Source organism: Gobio gobio (genome assembly GCF_949357685.1).
Source record: "Gobio gobio genome assembly, chromosome: 15".
Classification (NCBI taxonomy): Eukaryota; Metazoa; Chordata; class Actinopteri; order Cypriniformes; family Gobionidae; genus Gobio; species Gobio gobio.
The window spans coordinates 25,811,175-25,835,998 of NC_137108.1; the positions used below are offsets into that span (position 1 = coordinate 25,811,175).

At 38.1% G+C, this 24,824-nt stretch overlaps 1 protein-coding gene across 1 annotated transcript; it reads right to left on the reverse strand.

Annotated features, from left to right (window-relative positions):
- Positions 1 to 203: 203 nt before the first annotated feature.
- LOC307139031 (uncharacterized protein) lies at positions 204 to 11,839 on the reverse strand. The gene is made up of 7 exons (XM_079837807.1): positions 11,652 to 11,839; positions 11,166 to 11,287; positions 10,959 to 11,060; positions 10,815 to 10,839; positions 10,465 to 10,527; positions 10,273 to 10,372; positions 204 to 2,072 (listed from the first exon to the last, which is right to left on the reverse strand). Exons 1-7 carry the CDS (start codon positions 11,716 to 11,718, stop codon positions 2,015 to 2,017), a joined length of 537 nt encoding a protein of 178 aa, XP_079693933.1. The 5' UTR covers positions 11,719 to 11,839; the 3' UTR covers positions 204 to 2,014.
- Between the last annotated feature and the right edge of the window lie 12,985 nt (positions 11,840 to 24,824).

Sequence of the window (24,824 nt, forward strand, 5' to 3'; positions counted from 1 at the left end):
AAAAAAAAATATTTAAAATATCTTCTTTTGTGTTCAGCAGAACAAAGAAACTCATACAGGTTTGGAACAACTTGAGGGTGAGTAAATAACAGAATTTTCATTTTTGGGTGAACTATCCCTTTAAGATATGGCATGCACTCTGCTACAGCACAAACAATAGTGATAACATCAGATTATTAATCCATCCATCTGAAAGCTGTTCTTATACATTCATGTACAAAGACAGTTTGTATTTATTTGTAACATCACAACCATCGGGTGCAGAGACAACACAAAATGATAAACTATAGCTTTAAGTAGCCATTTTAATTAGCCAAATGTAAAAAATATTTGACCGTATAAAAAAAAAATGCCGGTGCAAAAGATGTTCTTCAGAAAATATTAGTTTAATGTAAATGAGGAGAGTTCGCTGAACAATTAGTTAAAAAAAAAGTTAAAGGAGCTGTATGTAGGACTGTGGCCAAAACTGGTACTGCAATCACTTTCAAATTACTGTAGAGCGGTGTATCCCCTCTCCCCCTCCCCTGACACGAGGTTGCCAGATAGGCTGCAGGATCCAGCAGGAACGTAGGCTGCTACACGGAGCTTTCAATGGCAAGTGACGAGTCGTACACAGTAAGTTTTTTTTCTTTCTGTTAATTATGTTTATGCTTCAAGAGCGATGTTTTATGAAGTAATTATAAATCGCAAAAATGTACTAATGGCGATTAGCCAAATATAATCGTAAATATGAACGCTCGTATGTGACAGTACATTCCCACATGAAAAAATACTATAGTATATTATAGTAAAATTACAGCAAAGCTAAATAACATTAGCAATGGTCATACAGGTCAACTTGCAATATGTTTTGTCCACTATATATGCGAAGAACGAATGAGGAATAATTTTTACCGAGGTAACGTTAGGCTACTGTCTCATATACGTTTTCACATTGCCATAATAGGCGTGCTAATGTTGTTTTCCTCAGCGTCCCAGCATAATGAGAGAGAAACGGGCTCTGATAATGCATTTCTAATGTTAGCAATGACGACTCGCCGTTTTTATTTACCAAACAATTCCTTAACGTTACCTTTTCAATTCAATGACCCACCTCCTCCATCTGCGCTAACCTAACGCTACTTTGCACGAACATGCATAACTTTGTTCGACTGTCATGAATATTTGAAATGTCCATTTACTGATGTCCATCAGTCTTCAAATTATTCTCCGTTTTCAGCCGTCTCCATCTTTCAAAGGCATCTCTTATACAAATCCTTGTTTTATTTCGGACACTGTCACAACGTTTTTCTTATTCATAACGAGGTCGTTTAGGTTTCGTAAAGTTAGACATTGTTTATCCAAAAAGTTTATAGCTGCAGCTGTGGTAACTAGAGCAGAGCTGGCAACCCGAATGCAGAAACACTACTGACTTCGTGATTGGTAGATAGGTGGAGGGTGGCGCTTCAGGCATGACACAACATGTCAACATCAACATCAGTTGAGGGCTGCAACTTCACTTTTAAAATGACAATATCTTGGCCGGACAACTGTTGTCAGTGATATAAGTATTTGAAATTAACATGATTTCTTAATGTCTAGTGACATATCAGGGCCATTTTATGATTAATTGAAATACATTTCTTACATACAGTTCCTTTAATACATGTTACATTTATAAAGTATTACTTAAAAAAAAAAAAAAAAAAAAATCATACTTGAATAATCAATCAATGTCCACAACGTGCATTTATCCAGTGACAGTAAATTCGCTCATTATTAGGTGGGGTCATTGTTGCAAGTACAGTAGCAGCATTGGTAGTATTTTACATCAGCCTTTTGTCACAGATGCACATTGCTGTTGCCATAACATTGTAGTTAAATACTTTTTTTTATATATAGTGGGTCCAGTTTATCTCCTCTCAAAAAGTATTCAGACACAGTGCCGCCGCTCCCACCACGTGCTGCGCATAGGGCACCAAGTGCTCAGGAAAAAGAAAATGCTCTCGCTACCCCTCCATTGTGACTTGGACCTTTATAATTCAGAATCATCTGTCTCTGATCCACCTTCACCTGGAGGAGTGTACTTGGACCTAGAGAAAAAATAGGAAAAACCAACATATTCTCACTCCCAACTCCTCACATATTGATGCTTGGTCAGGACCCCTCAGCGTCATTTTCCGACGCGCAGGGTTGTCCGTTGATTTCAGTTGTTTGCCTAATGCGTCATATCAAGAAAAAGTAAAAGTAGAAATTTTTTTATGAACATTTATTGGCTACTTTTATACTTTGGAGCAACTAAGCCACTCCTACCCTAAACCTACCCACTTCTCAACAATATTTAATATCCATCCATCCATCCATCCATCATCTTCCGCTTATCCGGGGCCGGGTCGCAGGGGCAACAGTCTGAGCAGAGACGCCCAGACTTCCCTCTCCCTAGCTACTTCCTCCAGCTCTTCCGGGGGAACCCTGAGGCATTCCCAGGCCAGCCGAGAGACATAATCCCTCCAGCATGTCCTAGGTCTTCCCCAGGGTCTCCTCCCAATGGGACGTGCCCGGAAGACCTCCCTGGGAAGACGTCCAGGAGGCATCCGAAAGAGATGCCAGAGTCCCCTCAGCTGGCTCCTCTCGATGTGGAGGAACAACGGCTCTACTCAGAGCTCCTCTCGAGTTACCGAGCTTCTCACCCTATCTCTAAGGGAGCGCCCAGCCACCCTGCAGAGAAAGCTCAGTTCGGCCGCCTGTATCCGGGATCTTGTCCTTTCGGTCATGACCCACAGCTCATGACCATTGGTGAGAGTAGGAACGTATATCGACCGGTAAATCGAGCGCTTCGCCTTACAGCTCAGCTCCTACTTCACCACGACAGACCGGTACATCGACCGCATTACTGCAGAAGCTGCACCGATCCGTCTGTCAATCTCCTGTTCCATCCTTCCCTCACTCGTGAACAAGACCCCAAGATACCTGAACTCCACTTGAGGCAGGAACTCTCCACCAACCTGAACTGGTTGGTGGAGGTGGGAGTTGAAGATCTCTCAGACAGGAGGCTCGGCCAAACATTCCCAACAGACCCTCACAGTACGTTTGGGTCTACCGAGTCTGTCCAGCTTCCTCCCCCGCCATCGGATCCAACACACCATCAGTTGACAGCTCCACCCCTCTCTTCACCCGAGTGTCCAAGACATATGGCCGGAGGTCAGATGAGATGACCACAAAGTTGATCATCGATCTCCGGTCTAGGGTGTCCTGGTGCCACGTGCACTGATGATGGACACCCTTATGCTTGAACTTGGTGTTCGTTATGGACAAGCCGTGACTAGCAGAGGAGTCCAATAACAGAACACTGCTCGGGTTCAGATCAGGGGAGCCATTCCTCCGTTATAAAATATGTAACAGGCAAATAAAAGTACAGTCACAGGTATTTATTGCAAAAACAGTATGAAAGTATTAACTCATGTTGCATTCCAAGTCTTCCAAAGTCATACAATATCTCCATGTAAAGATCGGAGTGGATCTTAATGTTTTAAATCGCTGAAATGATCCCGCTGCTCCGTGAAAACACACACAAAAATATACACCCAACTCTTTAGCAGGACGCGATCAATCCGTGTATCATTCGTTCAGTCGTTTTTTTAATTTAATATTGAAAGTAGAAAAATGAGAAAACAGCTTGATTCTTCGTTCAGAGGCAGTAAATTAATACACGGCTTGAATATTCGATTTCTAGATGTGGGCGGGAATTATACGCCGCTTTCTGCTGATTGGTCAACCGAAGATCAAACTATTCCGTCATCAATTCTTCCTTAGTTCAGCACAGCAGAATAGCCCAATAGTCCTGCACTGCTACAGCTTTATGGCTTCTTAACACGTTTATTGCAGCTACATTTGATCTTTTATTCATATAACAACCAGACTAACGAATGGCTCGACACAACCCGTCCCGAGGCAGAGCCTAGACAGGGCATTCTTCTGTGTAGATAGCAATTCACATTCACTTCGCGTCAGCAGGGTATGGCAGGATATATGACGGCTGTCCACCCCGTTTGTCCAGTGTTTAAAAAAATAAAATAAAATTTAAATATAAGTTAATATAATTAGTTGTAAATTAAATATTTTAAACACCAATACAAAAAGGAAAAATTAATGCATTGACTTGGGTATGTTGGGCCTATAACGCTCACGCAGAAACTGTCAGTCATTCTGACTAACTGACATCCGGAGAACAACAGTTCATACCCCTTTTCCACCAGCATGAACCGGGTGCCAGCTCGACTGATGAGACTTCTACCGGTTTGCCTTTCCACAGGCTAGAGAGCCACCACAGAGCCAGGTCTTACGTCACTGTATTCGTCTCATCTTTCTCAGCAACGCTAGCGAGGCAGCGGGAAACAAACACTGAAACACACCAGGCTTGTTCGAGATGCATCGGCGCTGCGCAGACCGATCCATGCATGATATCAAAATTCTGCATGAGCGAGTCAAAAGCATAAGGGGTCGTATACTCTCGCTGTACTTTGATGTCATACTGTGATCGGTCTGCACGGCACCGATGCATCTCGAACGAGCCTTCCATCAACAATGGCGAACATTGCGTTACTATTGATACACATGGCTTTACTATCCTACATCGGCATCAAAACACAGCGAATCCAACGCATTCGTACAGCTCACCGTGATTTGTAAATAGACGGAGATTACAATCGAGCCTATTAGCTCCATTAGCTGCTATTTAAAAAATGACGGTCACAAGTTTGTGTTTGTCTTGTTGGTCACGATAACCCCGCCCCCAGCCCCTGACGCAAATGGTTCTTACTTCTAGACCCGCAATGTTTTGGTATTATTTAAGAACCACTTTTCCTGGTTCAGAGCTGGTGCTTTGGGTGTGGAAAGACAAAGAAGTACCGATTTGAAACTAGGCTCTGGCTCCGAACCAGCACCGCCTTGGTGGAAAAGGGGTATCAGACAGTTTCAATAGCCTAAATTGCGATGGGTTAAATAAACTTAATAAGCAGATACACACGCCAACAGTCAAGTGCAGACCCATACGCCTATTGAAGTGTTCAGGAAATATACAGCAGTTATAGCTACCTTTTGTTTTTGAGTTTATTTTGTTAATAGTGAGTATTAATTGATGTCAAACAAAACAGTGTGTGTTATTTTCTCTGCCAAGTAAACTTCCAAAGCACATCATGTGCATTCTCTCCGCGCTGTCCTGTATGTCCCGCAGCTTTTGCACAGATTGTGAGTGTTGGCCATCCTTCATGTACGGGAGAAGATGTGTGAGGTACATTCATATTTATGAAAAACACTTACAATAGCCTAGCCCAGGGGTCTCCAAACTCGGTCCTGGAGGGCCACTGTCCTGCAGAGTTTAGCTCCAACTCCAATTAAACACACCTGAACATGCTAATCAGTGTCTAACTAGGGCCTTGTAAGACACTAATTAGCTGGTTCAGGTGTTTATTTGGGGTTGGAGCTAAACTGTGCAGGACAGTGGCCCTCCAGGACCGAGTTTGGAGACCCCTGGCCTAGCCTATTCCTCTTTTAGTGGATTTTAAATGTACAAGGCCTAATAGCCCCATAGCCTAATTATAACAGTGATTCAGCGCAAAATTAATGTGGATGGGGGCAATGAACACAGTATGTTTTTTGTGTGTGTGTGTCTGTGCGCAAATGGCCTCCAACCTATGAATTGTGTATAAATAGCCTACATCAACTTTTATAATCGCCCGTCGTTTGCCAGAAAATAAGTCACACCTGAGTGTCACACCTGGTCAAGTTGAGAGAGACGCATGCGTTGCATCGTTATTAAAAAATGCATTTTATTAATAGCCTACATTCAGAATTACTATAAAATACAACACCACTACATGTAGCTAGGCTATGCGCATTCTACTTGCCCAACAGACCAGTTGTAACCATTGTACAAAAGACCAATTAAATTAAAGGGATAGTTCACCCAAAAACGAAAATTTGATGTTTTTCTGCTTACCCCTAAGGCATCCAAGATGTAGGTGTCTTCGTTTCTTCAGTAGAACACAAATTAAGATATTTAACTCCAACCGTTGCTGTGTGTCACTCATATAATGCTTGTCAATGGAGACGAATTCTATTAGAGTAAAAAAAACATGGAAAGACAACTTCAAATTAAACCCTGCGGCTCGTGACGACACATTGATGTCTTAAGACACAAAACGATCGTTTTCTGAGAGAAACCAAATGGTTTTTATGCAAATATATCACCTCATATCAGACGAACGCTTCAGCTCTGCAGACTGCCATCACTTCCCGTTGGTGAGGTCAAAATAACGGCCGGGTCATAGATATGTATACGTAGATTCCTCATTTGAGCGATCCACGCCATGATCCACGCAGGCACTAATGAGGTATCTATGTATATATCTATGACCGGCTGCTATTTTGACCTCACCAACGGGAAGTGATGGCAGTCTGCAGAGCTGAAGCGTTCGTCTGATATGAGGTGATATATTTGCATAAAAACCATTTGGTTTCTCTCAGAAAACGATCGTTTCGTGTCTTAAGACATCAATGTGTCGTCACGAGCCGCGGGGTTTAATTTGAAGTTGTCTGTCCATGTTTATTTTACTCTAATAGAATTGTTTTTGGGTGAACTATCCCTTTAAGCAGAATATTTTTTAAAGGTTGGTTGTCTGTGTTTTATTTTGATAATGTGAGGCGCCGGCGCCAACTTTGATAGTTTCCTCAGCAGAGGAAATAATACTTACCCTATACTCAGTCATTTATCATTATAGGGATAAAAGTAGGACATCATAATCATCATCGAAACGGTAAAATGTATAATTTTATTTGTGTACATTCAAAATTACTACAATATGTCATGCCTTTGAAAAATAAAGAAACCAACAGGATGCGCGTCTCGGTCTCCTTGAACATCTTCTAGCGCACACCACAAACATGAACAAAATACAGCGAATACTTGACGAGCCTACTTTTAAAAGTTTAGATTATTTGACGTTAAATGCGTTATTGAAGTCACTTTGGAATAAATCACAGCATGTTTCATGATAATAAAGAAACGTGACGGAAAATACATAATGATATAGCAAATTCGCAGACATGCTGGCACATGCTGGTCTACACAGAAGAACGCCCTGTCTAGGTTCTGCCCCGGGACGGGTTGTGCGCTGCCTTAAGTCGGACAAAAATTCTAACCTGCATGCACTACTTCAAGTCAGCTGCTGATCGGTCTGCGCAGCTGTATTAAGTCGAACAAGCCTATTGACATTTTACAATCAAAGCTGTAAAGTTTCTTCGGGCCGCAATTTTTGAATGTGTGCATGGTCTTGGGCGGATGGATGATCGCTCAATCAATCGTTTGACCTCGGAACACCTGGAATATTTGTACTTTTTGAATAAATTGTGCCTGCAGTCGTATCTGCCGGTTATATCCAGTGTTTTATATCATACACAAATGGGTAGGTTTAGGGATGGGTTACATGTTAAAACGTGTCTAAATAGCGTAAATAAAAAATGTAAATAAAATGCTGCTGGCTGATTAAGGCCCCAATCACACAGAACGAGTCGCACTACACTGCCTTTTATTGGTCGAAGGTTTTCAATTTAGAAAATAGCAGTGTGCTGGGTTTTTTTTTTTATGTTGCTAGGAAACCCCTGAATCAGCTGTCCTGTCAGTCTCATCAAAGTAATGGTCACCACAACGGAAGGCCTGCCTCCCCATTCATTCGATTGAACAATAGAAAAAAGAGAGCAGCGCGGCGCGTCTTGGACGATTTCTCGTTTTGGAAACAATACTCAAAGCTCTTGTCCAGTTATTACTAACGTGAAAAGTATCTGTGTAAGTTGAATATGTAATATGATAATTGCTTAACATGAAATCTTAGCAATTACATTAAAGTATGATGTGAGATCTTTAATTTATATGGTTAGTAGAGATGAAAATATCCAAAAAGTATAGGCTATTGTTGATAAATATACCCATATTTCATATAGGCACTCCTTTGACGAAAATGATCCGTGCTGAATTTGTCTGGTCTGACTAAGGGCCCGTCCACACGGAGACGCGTCTCACTGTATACGTATACATTTTTTATCGTATTGGCGTTTCGTCCACACGGATCCAGCGTTTTGGAAGACTGAAGCCGCTATTTTTTGAAACCGGGTCCTAAAGTAGATAAATCTGAAAACGACACCCTTGCGGTTTCGTGTATACAGCCAATCCGTATATTTTGTGAAACGGTGAGGTCATCACACCACGTCCTGCGCGGGGAAGACTAGAAGGGATACAGCTACGGGCACTGGGCATGCGCACATCAATACTGCGTTGTTTAATTACTGTATTTGCATTATTGTAAGGGTATGTTTAGGGTTGGGGTAGGTGTATGCGTTAATAAAACACATCTGGTAAGTAGCAAATTTATTTATTGTTATTTTATTGTGAGATTTTACCTCACCTCCGACTGTTGCCGTACCCCTTCTAGCCACAACTCTTCTTCTCCGTTTTTAGTGTATTTCTGTGGCAGAATTACAGTGCCACATACTGGCCTGGCATGTATACTACATCGTTTTGAGGCGTTTTCATGCTCTCGTGTGTACGCAGATATTTCTTGAAACGAGAAAAAAAAAAAGATCGGATAGGGAAAGTTCTGGCTTCGTGTGGACGGGGCCTAAGTTCATAATTGATTGGCTGAGAACAGTTCAAACTTACAGGCTGTGGAAATCGGTGGGTGTGGCTTATTATACTATAAGCAAAACGCCGTAAATAACGTGCGCTCTGTGCAACCAAAACGGCATATGGCAAGTTGAACAGCGTAAAAGCGACGCTTTTCAGAAACACTAAAGCGCCGTCAAATACAGCGTCATTGACGTATTTCGCGCATTTACGGCGTTTGTAATTCCAACGGCTTATTTTGCGCCGCAAATACTGTTTAAAGGCCCATTGAAGTGCCTTGGAACGCGCAGCATTATTCAATGTGTTGACGTAATTTCCATTGAAACGGCTCCAGCTGTTAGCAGCTCCTCCCCTTTTTTGAAACAGCCAATAGCGTTTCGTTATTACCACAGTTTGACTAGACTTTCTGTTTTTTTAAAGCCAGTTTCCTCCGAATCTAACTGTTTATCATCATAATCTCGTTCATATCTCTTGGAAATACAGCATTCTGTGCAGCATTTAAATGGGTCCGATGTTTTGTTGTCTGCGCCGACTCGCGCATATGATCCACGCTGCACTCTCGTGTCTGTAGTCAACGGCTCTGGTCTAGACTATGTGTGTGCGGTGCGCGTGAAACTATCGTGAACCCAGACTTCATTCGCCTCAATAGAAAACATATTTTCACAGTCTGAATCATTTCCTATCGCATATATAGTGCGCTATGTGCCATTCACCATGTACAACTGACTGTTTTCAGATGCAGTTCAGGGTCTATTTATAATGCAGGGGGCGGGACTTCAGATTCTAGAGTGCATTTGATTGGACAGAAGATTTGATGAGAAGGTGAAGCCTGCGATGATGTCATCAAAATTTGTGATTCGTTTTAACGGAAGTGAGAGACCGTAAGTTTTGAATGCTTATACCTCCAAAATGCTAATTTTGTCATTGTTTTGGAACACACCAGCTTATTCATAACCTTAAGGCTAAGATAATCATACTAAAAGCTAAAAATCTTTATTTTGATTTCAGTGGGCCTTTAAAACTCTGTATTTTACAGCGCTTGACTGTTAACGCGATTAATCTATAGCGTAATAATGACTCTTTTGGCTTGCCATACATAACGCTCTCTGCCAACAGAAATCTATTCAGAAAAGGCGCTTCTCGCTGCAAAAACACATTCTGTCTGATCGGGGTCTAAATTGAGAATCACACTCCAACATAATGGCAAAATCATACACCAATGTATAATTTCATCATGACGATAACATTCCCATGCCCAAAATACATGACATGGGAATGTTATACAGACGGTCTGTGTATGACGCCAAAAGTTTCTCATTGAAATCAACAGAGTACACTGCGCATTAAAAAAAAAGGGATGCTGAAGAAGGGTCCTGACCAAGCGTCAATATGTCAAATGTGACGAGCAATAACAGTTCCAAAACATATATGAGACCAATATCAAATATATATATATATACACTAAATATATAAAAATATATGGTAATATCAATATGCTTTGTATTGCTTATTGTGTAACAACCTAGGAGGTACATCAATATTCTAATCTTGATATATAATATTATTACCACCAACAACAGCAATACTGAACACAAAAATGTATAACAGGAACTTACTTTACACACTTTTTCCGAAATAACCAAATGGTAACAGGCAGAATGGTAACAGACATCACACTCCCCACAATTACAGCAACTATCCAGTTGGGAGATTTTACTGAAACAAACATGATGAGAGAGGTGCTTATATGATAAAAGACAAATAATGTTGGAGTTTATAACTAATTTAAGAAGTTTTTTATAGCTTACCATCTTTGTCTTCTGTTAATGTGTAATTTCCTGGCCGGGATTTATATGTAGCTTGATGTTTCACTTTAAACAAACGCACACAAATGCACACATTATTTATGCTGAAACACTATAATAATAAAAATAGGAAATATTTTACTCCGTTACAATTTCATTATCACTGCACATTGCATCTTTTCCATATAATGAAATGACAAAGGCTGTCATTCTGCCAAACATCATCTTTCATGTTGATTGTAAGTACATAAAATGACTCGGTTAACAGTTCTGGGTGTATACTGCTCTAATAAACAGGCCTAAGACGTTTTATAGACTAGAGCATTTATGGTGTGATGGCTTGTGGTGCTTACCTGTATAATTAATAATCCAGCAATCCTAAAAGAACAAAAATAATATCATTACAACCTGCACCCCCATTGAAAGTGATATCGTATCATGCACTGATCTAATCATGTGTAAATACACACAGACAGATACACATTAGTTGCTATTACCTGAATGTTGTCACAGTGAAGTTGCCATTGAAGGCTTACACAGCTGCTCAATGTCAGGTTCTCATGAGCCTCGATAGTTGAGTCAGCAATAAGAGTTCCATTCTACGCACAAAAGAAACAGAATAATTAGAACAACAAAAAACATCTTGAGCATATTTGTTTGTAATTGGTCTTAAAGGAAAACCTAAAACAAAAAGGCGTGCCAACCATATGATACCATCCATGTTCGCAATGGCGATCGCTCAGGTAAACTGTCATGTCATGAGGCACCTGGTATGTAACCCCTTTAGAGGTCTCACATAGTAGCATTTTCAGCGTTGTGGTACATTCTGGAAAAAAAAACGCAAAACACAATGTCATTGGCTACAAACTGTAAAAACATATGCATTTTGAAAATCACGTGTAAGTAGCACAACAAGGTTTATCAGGCTCGTTCTTAACTCTCAGGGTAAACTCAATCATGGCATCTCTCACTTTGCAGTCGCTTTTTACAGTGGCCAAGTGTTAAAGTTCTGCTACACACAGCTAGTGGAAAAAGTCCCTTTTGTAAAGCGCCAGCTAGATTCGCGAGATCAATGGATTCCAGAATTAAACGATATCGACACTGGACAAATACTTGAACTACTTGAGTTTAAACTTCAATAAAAAAAAGCTAATGTTGGCACTAGCCGCAAGCTTCTATTGCACTCTTACCGTTAAGTTCTCGGGAAGCCAGACGATGCCCCGCACATAACATCAGTAAAGTAATCACGTGTATCATACTGAAGGCGACTTCAAACCTACTACTCCGAGTGTCTGTGCTCTAGACAGGAAAACATTGAATGAAGATTGCGGAGCACACACACGCGACTGACAACCACACCTTTTTTTTTTTTTAAATCACACCTTCTTTCGCACACGCCTGCCAATTGCCAGTGAGTGAGTGAGTGACTCATGGTGGCTGTCCAGGGGCCCGTTCTTCGTACCTCGCTTAATACATCTAAGATGATTTGACAGATCCCAGATCTTTTAATCGTGATAACTGATGTCTGGATAATTTGGTTCTTCAAACGAATTTGCGGATTGGATTTAAATATCTGGATTGAATGATCTAAGATCACTGTGCGTTCTTGTTTTCCCTGAAGAGGGCAGATGCATCGATACTAGAAACCATGATCAGCAATGCAGCGATTGGCTGGCGTCAAGACAGCAACGTAATGACATCATAAAATTAAAAAAGCCACCTGGCAAAAAACTTGGCAAATTACACAAAAAAAACCCACGAATATCTGGAGCTTTATAAGGAAATGGCTAAACGACCAAACCAACATAAAAGTTATAATAGATCAATGATAAATGTTTTTTTTGTTACATGATTACCAATTATTCACGATTTTATACAGTATTTGTACACCCTTTACATTTTTATTTCAATGTTGTAATTCAATTTTTAATTGTAATAATTCATCAATTTGAAGCAGATTTGTAACGTGACAGTATTAACGTTTTTAAGGGTCAAGATCAAATTCTCTGCATCTCCTGCGCTGCATCAAGCCATCCCATAATATCCGTCATCACTTAAATTAATGCACGGCTCAGATGAACTGTACAACATGTGTGCAAACCTCCAATAAAATTATAAAGTAATTATTCTATGACAAATAAATCGCTCAATCAAGTGGCTGTGTCTATAGTATTATACACAACATTATAATATTATATTCATTCTCATATACATATACAATTTAAAAATGTGTATATTATTATTATTTAAAATGATTAGAATTGCCCCTGGTTCAGTAAAGAACTCTTGTAATAAAGTAGCAGTGGCTGGGACAGATTTTAAGTATCACCTCAAGATGCAATCTAATCCTGTTTACATGAAATAAGCCTGCTCGCGAGCAGGTTTAAGCTAACGGACCTGTTGCTATGACAGCAAGTCCAGGATGAGCGTCGAAGAACCAAACAATCCAAGATCATGCCAAATCGTCAACAATCAAATCCGGCTAACTGAGTTAGCGAGGTACGAAGAACGGGCCCCAGGGGTGTATTCCCGAAAGCAGATTCCTAGTGATGGGCAAACGGAGGCTTCGTGAAGCACTAAAGCAGTTGAAGTCGAATCAATCCGACAGCCGTCTCTACGGCGACATCTAGTGGTCACTTATGGCGCGTACTCCTATGGCGCGTACTCCGTGCCAAAATCTAACATCCGAACGACCGACCGACCGATCGAACGTCTATCCGAACATCTATCCGAACGTCTTGTACTCTGAACGGGTGGACCCACGTGACGACATGACGTGACGTCAACATCTTGAAATTATGTTTTTTTTTACCATGTAAGTATCCAAGCTGATCTGTAAAGACTCTAAATGGACACTACAAGCACTAAATACAGATATTTTTACATAAAAGAATACTCAACCATTTCCTGCATCCTGCTGCACTTCCCTGAATAAGCCTTTAAAGATGTTGTAGCTATTCTAAGTGTTTCTGAGTGATGAACTGAAAAACCTATCATGACTTTATCTGTATTTCATGACAGAAGGAGCTAATGTTTCAAACACCAGACTCACCTATTTTAACTGTACATACAGTAGTAGTCTACTGTTAATTAATGTCTTTGTATTTTCCCATATTATTTTATTTATATATAGGTTATATAATTTTTTATGTAATCGTTTGCTCTTTTAAAAAAAAAATGATATGGTCTGTTATTGTTTTAGAAGTAAGAGTTAAAAGTTAGAAGATAAAGAGTTTTAATTTCAAGGTAATGGGACCATGTCCATTGACTTTTCATGATAGTAACACATTGAGATTAAAAATTGTGTTATTTTTACGATGATTTCGTCTCCTTGCTTCTGATATTCCCTCTGCTGACTCCGCTGACTCGTGGGCTGGTAAAACAGTGAGTTAACATAAACTGTTGCTGTTTTTGGATATTAAAATGAACTCTGATATATGAATATCTTCTACAGAGAAAGAGAGAGAGAGGTCATGTCAACTCAACACTGCATCTAACATGCATTTTCACTGTCTCTCATGTTCTCATCTTGCAATCATAATCATTGAATACGTGCTAGGGGCATAAAGTGGTTTGCAGCAATATGGTTAGAATGCATTATAATCATCCCAAATCCTTGTTAATGTACATAAAGACTTCATCCTAGTCTGTAAGATTGTAGGGTGAATTCAGGGAGATTGGGATCACCCTGAATTCACCCCTATTTTAATATTAGAAACAGTGCTAATAATAGTATGGCTAGATGCCAGATATATTATAAATTCTTTTAAGATACATTTTTTTTAGTTTCTGTTTTTTCACGGTTCTCCCATGATAGACAACTAAACAAAATAACATGTAGGCCCTAATTTACTTGAGGTTCTACTATAAATGAGTCTATTAAAATATGTATTAATTTAAATGAATGAATTATATATACAAATATTTAATTTAAATTTATGAATGAAGACTAGTAAGTCCTGAGTTTTTGAACAGATCTCTTGAATGAATGATACAATGATAGGCTACATCAAATATGTTTTATCAGTCACTGGTTGACACCTAGTGGAATACTATTGTAATAGAATCTTTATTTAAAACATTACTTTCAAAGGGCATTTACTCATTTTGATCATGGCTGCGGCAACATCAGCGTTTATATCCGGATTCCTGGCCATAAACTTTTATTCCAATATTTTCGTTATTATTTGATGTTTGCAAAACAGAAATAGCCATCTTTTAATTATAGTTCAAACAAGCCTTAAAATACATTTTGTTGTAGGCCAAATCTTGAACCAGACCTCAAAATGAATCCATAAGTAAACCAGCCACAGCTTCTTTTTAAGGTGAAGAAATTGGTCTTGCAATATTCCTAACTTGGGGACACTCAATTTTCAACTAAATATACAAATACATTTAATTACTAAACTAAATTAAATACATCAACTAAATAACTGATCTACCCACATTGTCACTAACTGAAATGAGCTGATGACATCACCGTCTTCTCCGGCGGCTGTACAGCTGAGTCAAATTCTGTTGCATTATTTTCCTGTTTAACACTGTGAAGCTGCTTTGAAACAATCTGCATTATAAAAAGTATTGTAAGTTGCATTAATAGGCTATAATATATATTAAAAACATGCATACAAAATAGGCTAAATAACAAACTAATAAAAAGTTGAAAATCTAAGCTTTTATTTCAAGAACTAAAGAGAAATATCAATACTGACTGAATCTTAATAAAATTACTAAAAAATCATAGCTTATCTTTCAAAAATAAACATCATAAATGCTAAAGTAAAGGTTTATTAAAAACACTTGTTTTAAGTGTTCTAGTTTTACATATAGGCATTCAGCTGATTCTGTTAAATTGGCCATAGCCTGCCCTACACTAATCAAGGTTCGTTGATTTCCACATAAAAACAATGAGCCCAAATTACATTAGAGAACAGTTTCATTAAATCAGATGTAACACGTTCCAACGTGTGCTTACGTGTTGTTAACGCGTACCTATGGCGACCGGTCGGGAGTGCTGGTAACCGATCGTCTTCCCAACGTGTTGTTTTCGTGTTAAGACACGATGTAACATGTTTGTTTTTCTCACCTTAATTTAACATTCTTATACTTCGATTGTATCCTCTAACTAGTCACCATTTGATTACAGCAATTGCTAATTAACAAAACAGGCAAGCTTTGACGGCTAATTCGGAAAAGCACTCCCACATATTTTTCTCCATCGGCCATTAAAACGAAAGGTTCAAGAATAGATATAATTTCGGAATGTGTCTTATTTAATATAAATACGCTGTACCATATTCAAATGCAGCGAAAACTGCAGTCAGTATTGATATTTTTCTTTAGTTCTTGACATAGGCGGAGCCAATGATTTTGTCTGAGCTTTGAACAATTAAAAAATATATATAATTAATATTTTCTCATTTTATTTGTCTTATCTTATCCTTTAAGTGTAGAATGAGTAAAGCTGGTTGTTTTAAGGATGACAAAAATGTTAATTTTAAAATTTTAGGCTGATTAATTTTAAGTAGATTTGCAAGTCTCAGACAACTGTTTTATGATAGAAATGTTCAGCTGCCGACAGTAATGCAAACTACTCAACTTTTTGTGAAATTTCGCCGTTTTGAATTGTAAAAATGCGATCATGATTCATGTAATTCATAAATGAATGTGACGACGAGGCAAAAAACGTTTGCATTTTCTACATAGGCAGGCCTATTAGACATACGAATAAGAGTGAACTCTTTTAAAATAAAATATTTGCAAGTTTAAATTGATTACTTCAAAATTACAATTAGACCTAGAACTTTACCATTCATTTTTATTTATTTATTCCCTTAAATTCCTTTAATCCTTTAATTATTAAATTGATTCATTATTATTATTATTATTATTATTATTATTATTATTATTATTATTATTATTATTATTATTATTATTATCAGGGTGCGATTTGTGAAAACAAAACAGAAGGGGGATGCTTTTAAAAAGTTTTTTTTTTCCTTTAAAAATAAATCACAGTGGATATTTTTTGGCAGCTATAAAACAAATAAATATTACAATCAGGGCCGGCGTTTGCTATAGGCGAACTAGGCGGTTGCCTAGGGCGACAAATGTGTTGGGGGCGCAGCCAGGCGCCCTCTTGTGGCGCCCTTAAACTTACTTCCCATTAAGCATAGAATTAAAACAAGCGAAATAAAACATACTGTTTATTAAACATGATCATCCTTGGGCGCCCCCTCAGCCGCACGTTTAATTACTTAACCTGATTATTAGATTGAATTGATAGTGAGTATTGTCGAGTTCAGGCGGTTGGTCTGGCATGTGCTCATCACTGGCGCGTTCTTCAAAAAATGAAGCGGTCTAAACCCTCGAGTGCACAGGGACGGAAAAAGAGAAAGGCAGACGATCAAAAGAAAGCCCAGTATAGAGGTAAGTCTTCTCATCTCAGCCATAAAGGTGTAAAACGAAATAAATTTACTTCGTATTATCGATATTATCAACTAATATTGGACGGCATTGGACGTTTTATTGCTGTCACTAAGCTATCACTAGCTAGCTAGTTATCTACATATAACTACGCATTTCACTGACAATAAGGAAATCCAGACGAGCCAAATTTTAATGCTGCGTCAATTTTGAAGGTGAATAGAAATGCCAGAAACAACTGTTCATCTTTTATTATTTAAGATATAGGGATAGAGCTACAAGAACTTATATATTTTAATTTTGTAGTGGTAAGTGTATCCATAATAGCACTTTTGTTTGTAGAGGGTATAGTTAATCCAGTTTATGGGTCATAATTTGCTTAAGTGTCTTTACAGAGTTTTTGCACAGTTTATGGAGTTAATATTTGGTAAATATCCTTGAACATTCTTTCTAGCATTTCTGTATGAACAATTTATTGCAGTTGATCCTTCAAGTCTTAATTTTCTTGATTAAGTGTTGGAGTGACAATAAAAGCCTTTTTGTTTGTTCATCCATAGTTTGAGTCATAATTTGTTAAATATCCTCCAACGTTCTTTGTAACATTTTTGTATGTGCAATTTATTAGAGTGTATCATTTAAGTCATAATTAGCTTTTTAAGTCTTGGAGTAACTATAGGAGCATTTTTGTTTGTATAGTTTTTATAAATACTTAACCCATTTGTGCCCAATTTTTTTCTGAATGGCATGTCCTGCATTTATTTTCCTCAGGTTTTTGTATTTTTTCTTGAAAATCGTATTTGAATCTGTGGCAACTATAGTTGCCACACTATAGTTGCCGGTGGGCAAATATGTTGTAGCCTATGCACCCCTTCAATGTCAAATATGTATAAGAGGAGAACATTTAGCATCTAAATCAAAATAACTGCTTTCAACAGATCAATCTGTATTCATAGTCAAACATAATACATTTGATTAAGTATACTAAAAAGCTATAGATCTGTTGTAAGATTTATGTTTGGATGATTCTAGAGACCTTCATGATTATGTTGATATATGTCAACAAAAAATACTTATTAGTAACATGAAAATATCCTTTCTTTTGGAGGGTTTGCCTTCGTTGTGCTCCCTGGAAGTAGGGGTAGGAAGTTGGCAGTCTCATGTGACAGGAAGGAAATTAATACTTTTTTTTTTCTTGAAATCCTTTATTTGGTTGTCTGCTTGTGTGTCATTAAGATATAAAACATGGATAATATCTAGAAAAATACTTTCAGAAGGAAAATGACAACTATACACTGGCAACCATAGTTGCCGGTGGGCTTAACAATTAAGGAGGGGGGGGGGGCAAAACTCAATCTCGCCTAGGGCAACCAAAGAGCTAGAGCCGGCCCTGATTACAATAAATAAGCTTTGAAATATTAAATAGATTAGCTTCGATATTTGACCACTATTTACAATGACACTAATAATTCTTAATTTCTGATTGGAATGTAAAATCAATCTGTAGTTATTAATATTTTGAATAGGCCTACAATAATGAGACACAAACCTGTACATATTCAATCGCGTTTGCTCACATTTATTTTTGATCACCAGTACACAAGGCTACAAACTTTTAGTCCACATTTGGAGAAATATTTATTCACACGTTTACCTCATATTTCTTTAGATATAATAGAAACATAATTTCTTAATGACTCGCAGAAAGACGATCCTCTGCCGATCCATTAGTCAATATGGCGTGATAATAATTTACGCTACCTTACGATGTCGGCAAATTTCAGCGTTCTGTCTCATTCACAGATCTAGCCTATAAATGATCAGTGGTCTCATTATATTTATCCGTCCGTTATTATATATATAATATCTGCATAAGGTCACAGAGTGAGTTTTGAGCAGAAACATTGCATTAATCTCATACTGGCACTCTGAAGATAAATGGTGCGCGGCTGACTTTATGAAAAACTCTGCATGATTTGAGGCGCGTGAAACTGAGACAAGAGCGCTAACAGTTAAAGTCCATTTCAGTCCATTAGTTTGTAATTTAACCTATTTTGTATGCATGTTTTTTTAATATAGTATTTTAATATAGGAATATTGCAAGACCAATTTCTTCACCTTAAAAAGAAGCTGCGGCTGGTTTACTTATGGGTTCATTTTGAAGTCTGGTAAAAATATGACAACAATATGTATTTAAGAACTATTTTTTGAACTATTATTCATTAAAAGATTGGAATTATAAAAGACGAAAGTATTGGAATAAAAGTTTATGGTCCAGAAATATAAACTCTGATTTTGCGGCAGCCGTGATCAAAATGAGTAAATGACCTTTGAAAGTTATGCTTTAAATAAAGATTATTTTACAATAGTATTCCACTAGGTGATGTAGTTCATTGTATCATTAATTCAAGAGATCCGTTCAAAAACTCAGGATGAACTAGCCTAATCTTCATTCATACAATATATTTTTTATATAGCCTATAGCCTATTAATTCATTCATTTAAATTAAAACATTTTTTAATAGACTCATTTATAGTACAACCTCAAGTAGTATCAATGTTATTTTGTTTAGTTGTATTAATGTTTTGCTTTCAGAATCGTGGGAGAACCGTGAAAAAAATCCATATTATCCAGAAACAATTTTTTTTAAATCTTAAAACAATTTATAATATATCTGGCATCTAGCCTATACTATTATTAGCACTGTTTATAATATTAAAATATACAATCTTACAAACTGGGATAAAGTCTGTATGTACATTACCAAGGATTTGGGATTGTATACAAGATGAGAAAATGAGAGACAGTGAAAATGCATGTTAGATGCAGTGTTGAGTTGACATGACCTCTCTCTCTCTTTCTCTGTAGAAGATATTCATATATCAGAGTTCATTTTAATATCCAAAAACAGCAACAGTTTATGTTAACTCACTGTTTTACCAGCCCACGAGTCAGCGGAGTCAGCAGAGGGAATATCAGAAGCAAGGAGACGAAATCATGGTAAAAATAACACAATTTTTAATCTCAATGTGTTACTACCATGAAAAGTCAATGGACATGGTCCCATTACCTTGAAATTAAAACTCTTTATCTTATAACTTTTAACTCTTACTTCTTACTTACCCGTTCAGTAAGACGTTCAAAGTACAAGACGTTCGGATAGACGTTCGATCGGTCGGTCGGTCGTTCGGATGTTAGATTTTGGCACGGAGTACGCGCCATAAGAGTATGATCCATAGTCACTTGCATGTGTTGATCTGAAATACCTTGACAGAGACAGAGCGACACGCGTCATAATCTGAAGACCACGCCCACCGGGGGGAAAACAATCAAACCGTCTCCATTGACTTTGCATTGCGTGAAGTGGCCTTTTTGTCATTTCGGACTTATAACAAAAAACTGAACTATGTATAAAAGCTGATATGTGACAAGGTGTACAGCAAACAAGCTAAACAAAACCCAGAAGCAAAAACCCAGACGTTTTTATAAGCTGTTGACCCAAAAAAACGAGCGTTTAAGTACAAAAAAGTGGATTCAGGCCATTGAGACAGAGCGCACGGGTCATATTACACTGAGAACTACGACGACTAGAGGGAACGTAATCAGCGACAGTATATATAATATATAAAACGGACATTTTGATATTTGACTTAACAGTGACAAAATGTTTACTGCACACATAGACATATTGAGGCATACTGAGTGTCAGGATCCCAAAATGTACCCATTCTTCCTGCTGAAGCTTCACTTCGTATTGTATCCACTTTTATCTTCTTAAACGCTCGTTTTTTGGGGGGTCGACAGCTTATAAAAACTCATTTCTGTGTTTTTTAAGCTTGTTTGCTGTACACCTTGTCACATATCAGCTTTTAGACATTGTTCTGTTTTTTGTTATAAGTCCGAAATGACAATGAGACAGCCTCCCGCAATGCAAAGTCAATGGAGAGCGTTGGATTGTCCACCCCCCCCCCCCCCCCGTGTGGGCGTGGCCTAAATACGCTCTGTCTCTATGATCCATGTAAAAAAAAATTAAAAAAAATTAACATCTGTCTGACAACTACATGATCTTGGTTGTGTAACCTGTAGCCTCCTCATTGTGAATAACTATATATTTTTTGTGGTCATGAAAAATTTACATTAATAAAATAAATAAAGCTTCAAAGCTTCATTTAGCCACAGTCACGTGGGCATTTCAAATTACAGTTCGGAGCAGTGTTTCGAAACATCTGCGCCTCGGGATCTCGGCAAAGCGCCAAACTCCAACAGGTTGATGATTCAAACGCAGTAGGCTATTTATTTTATTGGGGTAATCCACAATCGTAGTCAACAGTACAGGCAAGGTCAAAAGACAGGCAGGCAGTCCAAACAAACAGGAACAGAGACGATTGAATCCGTGTATCATTCGTTCAGTCGATTTTTGATTTCATATTTTTCTCATCAAACAACCAAACTAATGAATGGCTCGACACAACCCGTCCCGGGGCAGAGCCTAGATAGGGCTTTCGTCTGTGTAGATATTATTCACCTCTTTGCATCAGCTGGCAGTAGGTTATATGACGGCTGTCATAGCCTACCTTGGTTAAGTAAATATTATATATATATATATATTATATATATATATATATATATATATATATATATATATATATATATATATATATATATATATATATATATATATATATATATATATATATATATATATAACACTAATGCAAAAAGAAAAGAATAATGTGCTGGAATTAGAAAAACCGGAGAACAGAGATATTCAAATACATACCCTCCTTTTTTATGATTTATGTTTTATTAAAATTGATCCCAAAAGATTTTCATTAAAGCCTGTAATAACTTGCCATTTCTCAAACCAGTATACCTTCAGAGCGCTTGGAATATATAGCACGAGTTGCATTGGATATGGATTATGTTACGATATTTGCATCCGCTTTAAAGAATACATAGGCCTAAATAAGAAGAGCAAATGCGAACAGGACGTGATTAAGCCCAAAGTTAATGTGGGTGGGGATAATTAACACAGCCTATAACGCATCGTGTGCATTTTGTAATAATAAAGCAAATTTTTATAATTGATCGTTTTTGCCAGAAAAGTCGCACCGAGTGTAATTCACACGCCGGGTCATGTTGTGAGAGAAACATATGATAGCATAGGCTACATTCAGAAAAATACAGGTAAATAAAATACAACATTAACATTATAAACACTATTAACACGTACGCTATGTATGTGTAGGCTATTTTACTTCCCATCACTGTATGACAAATTCTTAAATTAATGGTATTCAGAAAACAACAAGAATGAAAAATATAAGTAGCCATATAATACAAATATACATAGAAACCTAGCCTATATAAAATAGTCTATATATTATGCCATTTATTACAAACAACATTTAGTTTAAACACCAAGCCTAAATTAATTTATTTGAATTGAAACATATTGACGTTGGGCTCGTCGCTCATGCATTTTTCATTCGTCCAAAGTTTCCATATTTGCAAAGTAACATTTGGATGCTATTATACTATTTATGTAAAGAAGGCTTCATATTTCAGTCCAGTCCAGTCCCATACGGCTAAATCGGCATCTTCACATGCAGAGAGTTTGGAATAGCAAGTACTGACTTGCACAGCCTTAATATTGTACAACAGACAAATTAAATTAAAGGTCCCATGGCATGAAATTTTCATTTTATGAGGTTTTGCAACATTAATATGAGTTCCCCATATTGTCCCCAAGTGGATAGAAATGTTGATCGGTGTAAACCCGAGTTCTGGCTGTCTTTCTCTGCCTTTATGAGAATGACAGGCCAGACTAGCCAATCCTGAAGTCTCCTGGTTTGACGTCCAAGCAGGAACGGTTACTTCCCTTTCCTCCACCCAGAGAATCTGGCACGCCCAGGCAAACGCTCGAGAGATCATGGGTTGTGAACGAGTGAATGCTGGCAGTTTCTCAGTGTTTGGATGTACAAATGAAAACAGAAGTCTTTTTTCAGTTCCTTCTGATCTATGATCAGTGATTTCTTATGTGTAGCTAATTATTTATTATTCGTGCACACACTGCGGCTTCTCTCTCTCCTGACAGAACGGTGTTTTCGTGTTTATCTATCTTGTGAGTCAAGTGTTTTTGTACGTCCTCGTCGCGTCTATCTGTTCTACAATGTGCATACAGTCGTTTCTGCTCAAGATCAACAGAGTAACATCTTTAGAAATACACCTCACACACGCCGAAGCTCGGGCTGCACTGGCCGGTCGGCCTTCAACATCCCGACCCCCAGTACTGCATCTGGCCCACAGCGGAGGCACCAAACGCGGTGTGAGATTAAGCAGAAGGGGGGTAAGCGTGAGGGTATACGGGCTAGCCAGCTATCCCCACAATAAACTGGATTACATTCGATTAATGCTGTTGTGTCTTTGTTTGCGCTGTGTACTCAATGCGCGTCACTGACGCTTTTCATATGATAGGAACATATCTAAAAATAATGCTATTATCAACACTTACTCGTAACTTGTTCATCTCGACAGCTGTAATGGTACTTTGCATGTGTTACAAAGTTGGTAATAATGATGAAGACGGACTCGGTGTGACAGACTCATGTTTATTCAGAACTCTCAGATACAAACACAATAAACTCGGGCTGACAGACAGCGCTCTCATAACTCAGTAGTTACTATAAATAACTTTGTTAGCAATCGCTCCGTCTCCGTGATGTCCGGTTCGCGAACGATCTTTCTTTTGAACCGGTTCTTTTTAGTGAACGCTGATCCATAATTTACTAAAGTTACTAACTTTCTGACATGAGTGACAGCCCCTCCGACTAGAAATAAACTAATAACCTGCAGTATATGCTGTAACTACAACAGTTCACTGACTGAACTGAGACAGGCTGAGAACTGATGTGAAGTGAACTCAGGTCCATCCGTCTCTCTGGCAGCAGCTCGTGCGTCGTAGACCTCGTTAAACCACGCCCCCTCCGCTCATTTAAAATCCAAAGATGTCAGCCAATCACAACAGTGGGCGTTTTTACTGAAGTCTCACAGCAGACACGCCTCTTGAAACAGGGCCTTCAGCCACAGGGCAAACAGCAGTATAGAAAAAATGCCTTTTATTTCTAAATTATGACATTTTATGATGTAAAAATCATACTAACAATATAAGTACACCTCAGGAAACATTATAAAATAATAGAAAAATGCCATGCCATGGGACCTTTAAACCAAACTTTTTATATGTTATGTGATCTCGCTAGTTGCCGGCGCTATCACTTAATGTTTTCCTAATTCGAAACAGTAAAATATTTATTTTATTTGTGTACATTTAAAATTACTACAAAATGTCATGCCTTTTTAAAAAATAAAGAAAACAGGATGCGCTGCTTTAGCGCGTCTTGGTCTCAACATGATCTTCTGACGCACAACAGAAACATGAACTAAAGTAGGCGACAGCGAATACTGGACGCGCCTACTTTAAAAAGTCAACATTTCGATTATTTGACGTTAAATGCATTATATAAGTCACTTTGGAATAAATCACGGCATGTTTCATGATAAAATGTGACTTTACAGTACGGAAAATATGGTAGGATATAGCAAATTATTTTGCGGACCCCTTGCACTTTCCTGGACTAAAACCGCTGGTCTACACAGAAGAAAGCCTTGTCAAGACTCTGCCCCGGGACGGGTTGTGTCGAGCCATTCATTAGTCTGGTTGTTTGATGAGAAAAATATGTAGCTGCAATAAACGCGTTAAGAATCCGTACAGCTGCAGAAGCGCATGGCTTTTTTCTCATTTTTAAACTTTCAATATTAAATCAAAAATCGACTGAACGAATGATACACGGATTCAATCGGGTAATCCGTAGCCTGATGACGTCATACTCAATTCTAGTCAGAATTTGAGTCTGATACTGCTCCGGGCTGTGATTAT